This window comes from Sipha flava, unplaced genomic scaffold (assembly GCF_003268045.1).
Source record: "Sipha flava isolate LNK unplaced genomic scaffold, YSA_version1 197_pilon_pilon, whole genome shotgun sequence".
Taxonomy (NCBI): domain Eukaryota; kingdom Metazoa; phylum Arthropoda; class Insecta; order Hemiptera; family Aphididae; genus Sipha; species Sipha flava.
The window spans coordinates 802,888-813,982 of NW_020272774.1; the positions used below are offsets into that span (position 1 = coordinate 802,888).

An 11,095-nucleotide genomic window follows, 5' to 3' on the forward strand; every position below is an offset into this window, starting at 1 on the left:
ATCTACACGGAATAGTCAATAAAAGTACAATAAAAGCTTGACTGCTTTATCTTTTACCATCTCCAATTTATCGTATGTACGGAATAACCGTTGATGAAGCTTTCCTCAATAATAAACAAGTAGTGCCACAAATTGTACATTAATAGTTTGATACCACCACGACTATTATCGCGGAAGTTTCACTTCTACGACCTGTGCCTGCACAGAATTGTTTTTTTTATATATATCTATAGTAAATAATCTAATTTTGACGTCTCTCACGCACCGTTCTGATTTTGGCATTGATCACACGTATCGATCGTATCTAAACGTAAGGGTAGCGAACGATTTCGAACGTTTTACCTTTTTTATAACACGATTGCGAACGACTGTTGCTTATCAAAGAATTTTTTTTAGCCAAAAAACGAACAATTGTGAATTTTCCTGTACGCTATGTTGCTAAATTTATATTTTTCTAGATATGTATACATTTCTGAATTTTATTTTATTTGAAGATTTAATTAAATTTTTTTTTTTTTTTTTAGTAAAATCTACTCGATATTTATAATATTACTATACTCGTATTATAATTATGTCACAAACTAGAATATAATGATTCGAAATACGTGCTTAATTAAAAAATGTTTCTTGGTACAAATATTAGTAAAATAACATAATAATATATAATTCATAAAATACTGTATAGAACTGAAAAAAAAATTGAAAAAATTACATTACAGATCAACCGGCTTAGTTACCTCGTTATCGTTAATTGAAGCTACATAGATAAGCAACAATTGCGATAGGCCGTAGTTGATTTAAAAATATATATGTGAGGTGGATTAACGCACGATGAATTGACGTCGCGATAAGTTGACCGAACAATAAATTTACCACGATAAAAAGACGCGCGATGAATTGACGTGCTACCTAAACAAATTATGTCAAGAGTTCCATTCATACATAAAAACCAAACCGGCTACTTTAAAGCAGATTTGTGGATCCGACAAATATAGAAAATCAACCGAATAATGTACTCTATTATTATATTATTATTTATTATTGTTATTATTAGGATAATATTAAGATTAATATTATATTAGCTGCGTTTTTCTATTGTAATTTTTTTATAAATAATTAATGTTTTTTTTCAATAAAAAAAAATGTTATGGTTTTCTTATTAAAATGTACAGGTGTCCCGCTTTGAAGAAAAAAAATTATGGTCACGGTAGGTATACACCAATACCGGTGTAAGAATTGGCATCAACGCTTAAAACTTAGTATGCAATCGTGTAGTTAAACATCAGATAAAATCATACGGAATCGAGTAGCTCAAAAAGGTATTGGTAACGGTACGGAACGGTATTTGTCAGGTATATGTCTGACTATAGTGGGAATCATGTTTTTTTACGTACCTACCGTTCATTACCCACTCATACATTGATTTTGTATTTTCCAACAAATTTCTTCTCTTATTCAATAATATTTAATAATATCATAGATTATGGAATAATTCTAACAATAAATGATTACAATTATTATTAAGAATTATTTAGACAATGATAATATGTACTTATTTTTGTAATATAGATTTACTGCCACTTTTCATGACAATGGTAATGCAATTCATGGGTAGCATGGCTATTTTTACTCAATAGTCCTGAAGACGGTTGAGTACTTTTCCTGAAACTGGTGGTACCCCTATTAATAGTTAATATCGAGATAAATTTAATGGTTTCATTTAAAAATTCTTCGAAATTTTTATTTTTATATTTTTCTAAATTCCATGAACTTGTTATTGAATGCGGTATTTTAAAAAAATATTTTTTCTGGTCTTGAAAATCAAAATTAACTTAATTGGGATAAATGAAAAAAATAATACGTTAAATTCGAGTTAATTTGTAAGGAAATGAGTTGAGTTAATAAGTTATGTTAATTTTTCAGTGATAAAATAAGTTAAGTTAATAAGTTAAATTAACTTAACTTTTAACTTATTAACTCGTTAATGCCCAGGCTTGCTAATTTACAATATGCCTGAAGAGCAACATTAGTTAAACCCGATCAAAATATCAAACTAGATAATAATATAAGTATATTATTTATTAAACCCCCAAGAAGATTTTATATTTGTATTTTAATAAAAATTAAATTTTACATACTTATTGTAACGTACATATTCACAATTTTAGACTATGAATAAAGTATTTTATGGTTTTTTTCCTAAAGACTTTTTCAAGTAGAAATACTAGTCCATAAGCAATTTTTAAGATTCAAAATTGGCCTGACGTGGTATAATAGAGAAGTAATTTTTCCTAAATGTCAATAGTTTTTCCAGGTGTAAGAAAAAATTGCCAAAAAATCGAGTAAAAACGGTAAAAATGCACTGTAAACGAGACTCACTTTTCAGAGTTTTGTCATTTAGATATAACTCCAATAAAAATGTTCCTAGAAACTTGAAATTATACTCTACATCAAATATATATTTTTTCATATTTGACATTTTCAAAAAAAAAAAAAATTAAACATTTTTGATTTAAATATAGAACTTTGAAAATACCTAATTTTTTGGAAGTTTATATGTAATAACATTTTTATTTTTGAATATTACGACGTGGTAATTTAATACCACCGTAATCATATGCTTACCTAACAACACTAAAAAATTTTAAAATTCGTTATTAGTATTATAGTTATTATCATTCGATTTTTACGTAATTTACTGTTTTTACACACTTTTTTAACTTTAAATGTTTATTAAAAAAAATGAGTTTATCCAATCATAATGAAACTTTGGATAGAACATGTTTGAAATATTTGGTTAAAAAAAATGTCTCTTTCGACAAACAAGAAAATTTTAAAAACCTACCGGCAATTAGATTAAAAATGGTTAAATATAAAAACAGTATATTATCGTACTGAAGATTTGCTCGGAATCGTTTTACGAAAAAAATTATGAGTCATAATTTCTTTAAAACCCAATATCTCCACTATCATAATCCGGTTCGACTGAAAAACGAAGGGGCAGATTGATTTAAACCGCCTAAGTCATGCCGAAAAAATTGTTCTGGCTTCGTTCGAATCACATTAAAACCGTTTCACGCTAAAACGTCGTCTACGAATCTCTAAAATATGTTCGTAAACGTACTGGTATGCCTGCTAGATTTTAATTTGTTTGACCGAAATGTGTATAAAAAAAATATTTTTAGCGGGACACTTAACAACCGCCTCCGGTGAAAGGACCGTTCGATCGGTACCGGGGACTAAAATTATGTACAATACGACACATTTTGGTAATTCGAAATGTTAAGTGTGTAGTACGAAATTAAAAAGTGTGTTGTGGTTATATTCTCAATGTTATGGTATTTGTTTTTTAATTTTACATTTTTTCATAAAATTATTTTACATATTTTTAAAATTCCAAGACATATCTATCATCAGCAAAATCTAAAATACCAACTATTTAACTCATAACTGTTAACGTTTGAAAAGGGAGAATGACAAAATTCTTAAGTGTGTAGTACAAAAAAGTATTTTTATTAGCCTCTGATAGGAACGATATGAGCGTACGTGAAAATTGCGAGACCGGTTGACGTCGTGGCACGATCCGCGGCAAAACAGCCGTCACCGTTATCAACGGGAGACGTGAGCTGATAAGGTGACGTGCGAGATAAGAGCGCGCAGCCGCAGCATTCGGTGTGCGGGGGAGGGAGGGGAGCGAAAATAAAATATCATGAGCACCATTGCGCACACCGAAACGCGATAACGAACCGACTACTGCGACTACGATGAACGGAATATTGACGCGAGAACGATCGTCGTCGCCGTGACCGCGAGAATCGCCAACCACCACCACTGGTCAAGCCAACGGTACGTTCCCGACACGGTGTTCGGCGCGCGTTCGCGATCCTCGTCACCGTCCCTGCCCCATTGCGATCAACGGACCCGTCGCCGTGTCCCCGGCGGCAGGAGCTGTGTGACCTGCCCACCCGCCGGACTGCCTGCGGACACACGTCGTCATGGGCGCCGGACCCAGTCACGGCGAGCTGGCCGACAATGATTGTCTGCTGCGGTTGGCTGGCGAGCTGGAGATCACCATCGACGACCCCTTCTGGGACACGTTTCTCACGTTCTCGCTGAACCCTCCGACGTCCAGGTGAGTGCGCGTGACACCGAGGGTGTGACCTTTTACACATATCCTTATGTCATGATGTCCTGTTTGTTGTGTAGCCAAGACGACAAGGTACTAACTGATCGACTCAAGAGCATATGTGATTCGTTAGTTGTCAACAACAGGAACACGTCCAATTTCAAGACTTTGATCAGGCTGCTGTTGGAAAAAGCAGACTTTGAAAAATTAGAAGCTGAAGAAAAGTACGTTGGTCACTCTCCTCTCATCATTATCTGAACCGCATTTAAAATAATGTTTATGTCTATCCTGTAAAATGTTTTTGAATTATTGTCAACAGCAACATCTTACGATGGCAAGTATTCAATGGGCTGTTCATTGCTCGATATTTTCTCAAATATCTTGTCCAAAACTCCAAAGAAATTGAACTAATCAATCAATTTGAATTACAAACAGGTATGTACCTACTTTTCAAAGATAAACTTACAACTTTTAACAAATTATTTTTAATTTATACAATACATTACTTAATCTTTGCTAAAAAACAGATTATATTATTTGTTATCAAACACCTGTTGTCCAGATTTTCTTAATTTATTGGTCTACAGTAGTGGTTTTAATTTATTTAAACCATTTTGTTCTTTATATTACATTATTATCTTAAAAAATTTTTTTTTTTTGCATTTCAGATGGTATTGAAGTTGCATTAGGTGATCGAAAGGAGTATGCCGTTCCAGAAGATTTAAATGAGACAACATCATTTAAATTTTTATCGTTATTAGTTAAAATTGTATCTGAACTAAAAGTGATGTGAGTTTACCTGTTGTAATGTGTAAAGATTTTATTGTTTTTTATTTTACATTCATATAATAATGTAGTTTTTTCATTTTTCTTAGGAATTCTACTTATTCAATTCACATTGAAAGTTTAAATTGTATTTTAATTATGTTGTCTATTCAAATGTACACCATACAACCTTCAAGTAGTCTCATTACATACAGGTATGTTGGAGTTTAAAATCTGATTTTGACTATTCAAATCTTTTGACAAAATCATTTTCATTGACTTAATTTTAAGAATATTCATGGAAAATATTGACTCACCAAAATTGTCCAAAGCATTACTACTAAGGTATACTGAGCAAATTAAACCTCCTCCCGTGAATGGAGGTGGCATTTTCTATGGATTGGCCTGTAAGTCAAAATGTTTTCAGTTATTTATTCAAATTACTTATTTCTTTGTATGATGTTTAAGCAAACTTGTGGAACATACTAACCCTGAGTTCTAATGCACCTGATCAAACAAATCAGAGTCCATTAAGTTCATTGTCAATTAGTGTATTGTTGGTATTGATTAACCACTGCACGTCACCACCACCTCCAAATGGTAACCCTTACCGTACATATATTTCCTCATTTTCAGGTATTAATTGCTCCATATCAATAAAAAATAAACATTCAAAATATATTGTAAAATTGATTTTTGATGACATTTCTAGAAAATCTTGTTGCCGTATATCAATTTCTCGGAGATAATCAGGAAGCTCCGTTAAGTGAAGAAAAGACGTTGCTGTTATACCATTTGATACATTGTAACAATGGTTTTAAGACATTTCTTCTGGCTCGTACTGATATCGAAGTTGTGGTAAAAGAAATTATATTTAAATTCTGTACTTCCAACAAATAATATCTTCCTTTTGATTTTCCAGTTAATTCCACTTTTAAGAACAATTTATAATACCCAAAGTAGTAGATTTCAACACATGTACATGGCACTTATTGTACTGTTAATATTGACTGAAGATCAACTTTTTAACAAAACTGTCCATAATATAATACTGAAAGGTGCTACTTGGTATCAAGAAAGAGTGGTATCCGAAATTTCCTTAGGTGGTCTTATAATTTTGGTCACTACAAGAACAGCACAATATAATTTACTTAAAATGAGAGTAAGTTACCTTTTCTGGTTTTACTAACAATAATTATTTTATCACATTTTGTTTATAGGATAAATATCTACATATAAATTGTTTTGCGGCATTGGCAAACATGTCATCACAGTTCAATCAATTACATCCATATGTATGCCAAAGAATGTTGAGCTTGTATGAGGTGCTATCAAAAACATTTTTAAGATGTCCCAACCAAGACGTAATTATTTTTAATAATTATTTATTGTAACAATAAAAATAACATATTTCAAAAGCATTTAAATTTAATATTTAACTTAATAACTTTAAAAAAAAATGTATATCTGTCAATTATTTTAGTATATCAAAGTAAAAATTCTTAAATTAATTATTTCAGGAGTATGTTATGTCCTAAAAATAATAATACAAGTATTATTAAACAAAAAAAATTAATTATATATATTTATATATGTATATATATTTAAATTGTTTTGTAATTTAATAATGTTTATACATTTGGTACTAAAAAAAAAAAAAAGAATAACTACTTGAGTTGCTCTATAATAAATACATTATCATCCTTAATTAAACAAACATCTTTAGAAGTCAATTTTTTTCTGATTTATTTAAAGATCTTATAAATAATCACATAGAGTTATTTTTTTTGTAATTTAATTAAAGTCATGTTAACTTATGATTCTTTTTTTTTTTTTAATTAAACCATAAGTAAGGTATCTCTATCTATAATCTATAAATTTACTTCTATGACAATTAAGGTGTAGGTAGATGTAGGTAAGGTTATATTAGAAAAAATGTTTATAGTTGTAGATGTCAGTAAAGATTTCTTTGGCAAATATGTAATACACCAATATAAATAGAAAAATTAGTAAACTGACGAGGTAACTTTTATGTTTGTTGATATTACAAAATATATAAACAATATTTATTTATTTATTTTATTCATTGTTCTTTTAATGAATACTTAACAGTAATAGTATTTTAATAATTATAATTTAAACTAAACAGTTAAATGGCGCTGTCATTATTTTATTATTTCCTTGAATATAAATAAAAATAATTAATTTTACTTAATTTAGAAGTCGGAAATGTGTTTTTTGCTGAAATTAATTTAATGTTTGGATAAGACATGAACAAAAATAATATTGTAACATATGTATTAATTTTTTATATCATTACACCATCAATCGAATCTTGGACTAATCCATTGACTATTTGTATCTTATAGCATGAATAATGTGTAAATTATTATTGATTTACGTTAAATGGTTTTGAAAATTATATTGGAAGGTATTGAAATTGCTTATATTTAAAAAACCAATATTCTAATGATTAAATTATTTATTTGCATACATAATTTTGATTCAGTTTTTCAATTATATTTATTTATAACAATAATATACCCCCAAGTATTTAATCTGTGTGTTGAAATGAGTACCCTAGGTATAAACAAAATTTAAAGTAATATTATTCTTTAAAAATATGGCCTCAATTCCTGTGTGAATCTTGTTAGTACAATTCGCTATATTTTACTAATTTATTTTTACAGATGAGTGCCATTGAAGAAGCTTTGCGTATAGTATTGGAAGTTATAAATTCATGTTTGTCTAATCAACTCATACACAATCCTAATTTGGTGTACGCTCTTCTGTACCAACGCAAAGTTTTTGAGCCTCTAAAGAGTCACGAAGCATTCCATGACGTTATTCAGAACATTGACATGGTTATCACATTCTTTTCAGCAAAACTGGAACGTGAGGAAGAACTGTTAAATTCATCTGATGTAACCACAATGTTGTCCCGGGTGCAGCATTGGTCTCTTCAGTGGCCTAGAGACCTTATGAAAGTATGGTGATAGGAATTGATAATTTATGTAAATGTATGGTATTTTTTTTATGTATATTCGTGGTGTTTTTTACTATACCAACTCAACAGTTTTACAATAGAAACATATGCTTCATATTTCATTAAATGTTGCTGATGATTATTATTTTGCATATTTCAATGATTTTTTTCTTTTTTTTTTTGCTTCTGGTAAAATTAATATTTGGTTTCATAACTAATAAAAAAAATTGAATGCAAAAAAAAAAATCATTATCTATTTATGTATTAAGAATATACAAAATTATGGTGTTATAAATAATAAATTTAATGAGATAAAATCCTTAGTGGATTATTATTATCGTATAACTGTAACTACAATGTTAAAGTATGTAAAGCTATTTAAGGTACATTGGTTTACCATATTTTGTTTTATTTAGTTTTGTGCAGTTTCATTAAATAGAAAAATTATTAAATTTTAACATCTAATGTTTTATTTTCAAAAGTTCCAATCATTGAAAATATAATCACTAATTTGAATACTATTATTCAATTGAAATATTATATATACATATAAAGAAAATAATTCTTATTATTACATATGGGTAATTTTGTTTTTGACTTATATTTAATAATAAAATACATGTCAATCACAATTTCTAATTGCATATTATGAAATCAAGTTCAGTTGATAACAATTGTTGTGATTAGTCTGAGTAATTTAAAACACAAATTGTATGCTTTTAGAAATTCCCGGATCTTAAATTCAAGTATGTGGAAGAAGAGAAACCTGAAGAATTTTTTGGTCCCTATGTCTGGTCTTTGGTGAACATATTGTCTGGTATAAACTTTGAATCAACGCTTTATAAATTAAACTAATTGACAATAATTTATTAAATCCAAAGTTTTAATTTTATTTTATTCTTGTATGTATTTTTTGTTAACATTTATATGTGATAAATATGTATGTATATATAAGAAAATAAATACTAAAATGCTTAATTTAAACTACGGCTTAAGGAAAACATCCTCATATAATACAGCCGTAATTTGTTATACTACCTGGAATATATATTTATAGTAATTATTTTCATAATTTGTTGTTTTATTATTACCATATCCTTATGAATTACAACCCTAACGGTTATGACTTCATACTGTACTATAATACAATCTATTATATTTGAAATAAAATAAAAATGTGTATGATACCATCTCAAGTGGTAAGTCCATTGTTGAGTTAATCACATTTATTTATCTTAGTTGAGTATCATGATAAATAATGGAATTCAAAAACTATTTCCTGTAAAAGCTTATGTTTTGCATTGAATATTTAAAGTTCACAAAAAACTAATCATTATTGTTAAAGATTATATTTCATAATACATTTTATCATAATAGGTTATACTGTACTTCATAAACATGTAAATTTCCTCTTCACCTTGACAAAAATATTAAGTATGAAATAATACCGTGTAAAAAAGTTTATTTTAAAATAGTTTAAATAAAATAGTATGATGTTGTAACATCCAAGATTTCAGGCCTCCTAACAATGATACAGACACTGCTGCATATCTCTCCGAATAATGCGCATTAAAACCCTTAATTAACTAATAAACCATCTATCCTATACAGTAAATAGTATAAGACCTCTAATTATAATTGAATCAATCAAAATAATAATTTTAATCGGTCAAGTAGTCATAATAATTATCTTGAAATTAATGATGACCTTAAATCTGATGAACATGATCAAAACACTACTTCCGCATCCCAGTGAAACGGTCTCCAACTAGAACCTTGAGAACAGATTATATTTTTTGCACTTTTTCCCCGATAGGTCCCCCATTAATGTTATTATTGTGGATCATCAGTTAGGTATAATTTTTATAAAATTGTATAATATTAATTTAATATCAATAGTCTAATATTATTAATATACATCATCTAATTTCATATTTAATCTGTACAATTTAAAATGTTTTCTCAATCAAACTCATATCTTAAATAACATGTCATTGTTTGCACAGACTCCTTTCATACACACTATAATTTGTTAGTTGGGGAAGGGAAGTGTAAGTGTAACGTCACGGAATTTCAGGCTTCCTAATAATGATACACAAATAATTCCATTTATCACCCTCTCTATCGGTCATCGATCGATCATCCGTGGTGGGACACCTTTACAGCCGATACGCAGCGCCGGCCACCGTTGAAAGCCAACGGATCACTCTGTCACTCTTTACACGAGAGTAACTATGTGCTCTAAACTTACATCACGATCTGTTCGGTTATTTTCTATAAATGATAAGTGGTTATTTTTAATAAACTTAACGTATTTTCTTTACGATTGAACAATAATAATACGTTTTATTTAACACCTTTCCGATCCACCAAGGACCTCAAAGAACTGCGTTCAATCAACCAAGGACGGCGGGCTGAATACGGCGCAGGCCCTGAGTGGCTTAGGTTAGTATTCAGTTCCAGCAACAACGTCAACATTCATCTGTCGGCTAACCTCTCGTTGTTTTTATATTATTATTATAATCATACCATTTCTGTATATTAAATCCTGCGAGTTCCGTCATTCTTTCACGTGACTCGGCTAACAGCTCATCGGTTAAGTACCTAAAAAGGACAAAAGGTCATACATGGCGACCGTGACAGGGCTTGTAAGTTCATCTCTACCCTTTTAAATTCTAAGATGTATTTTTATGTAGGCATTTATTAACATTTATAATTAAAATTATGAAAAAAAAAAGAATCATTTTAAATTAAAATTTATAATTTTGATGATACAACTTTGTGGTGATAGAACCTTCCCAACGACCATGTAGAAATTCCAATTTCTCTCTATGGTATGAGTAGATATATTTTTCCCTTGTGTTCACTTTTTGTCTATTGTTTGCAAACATTTTTCAGGACATCACAGTTTTTTTCCCTAGTACATCCATTGCACATATTTTTATATATTATTATGATTTAATAAAAAATTAATTTTTATTCAGAACAAAATATATATATATATATATGTACGGCATAAATTAATTTATCTTAATACCAATACGTAATATTTAATATAAAATGTACTCCAAGTATTCGCTTAAAATACGTTTTCCCGTCAAATTTAAAATATTTTACAATACAATCAATTCCCTAATCTGACATTATAACGTTTATTATTAGGGCTTGGACTTGAACTTCATGCTCTAAAAATATGCTCTTAGAAATATTTTACTTTT

At 29.2% G+C, this 11,095-nt stretch overlaps 1 protein-coding gene across 1 annotated transcript; it reads left to right on the forward strand.

The window, feature by feature from the left end:
- Positions 1-3,692: 3,692 nt before the first annotated feature.
- LOC112681788 (dymeclin) lies at positions 3,693-8,769 on the forward strand. Its single transcript, XM_025552105.1, has 12 exons — positions 3,693-4,132; positions 4,207-4,350; positions 4,446-4,561; positions 4,795-4,915; positions 5,002-5,106; positions 5,183-5,298; positions 5,360-5,527; positions 5,604-5,749; positions 5,814-6,053; positions 6,112-6,255; positions 7,582-7,878; positions 8,601-8,769. The coding sequence occupies exons 1-12, from the start codon at positions 3,996-3,998 to the stop codon at positions 8,730-8,732; spliced, it is 1,866 nt and encodes a 621-aa protein (XP_025407890.1). The 5' UTR covers positions 3,693-3,995; the 3' UTR covers positions 8,733-8,769.
- The last annotated feature ends 2,326 nt before the right edge of the window (positions 8,770-11,095 follow it).

Coding starts and splice junctions, on each gene's coding strand:
- LOC112681788 (XM_025552105.1), top strand. CDS start 3,996: ATGGGCGCCGGACCCAGTCACGGCGAGCTGGCCGACAATGATTGTCTG. Junction 4,562..4,794: donor TCAATTTGAATTACAAACAG/GTATGTACCTAC, acceptor TTTGCATTTCAG/ATGGTATTGAAGTTGCATTA. Junction 5,299..5,359: donor CATTTTCTATGGATTGGCCT/GTAAGTCAAAAT, acceptor ATGATGTTTAAG/CAAACTTGTGGAACATACTA.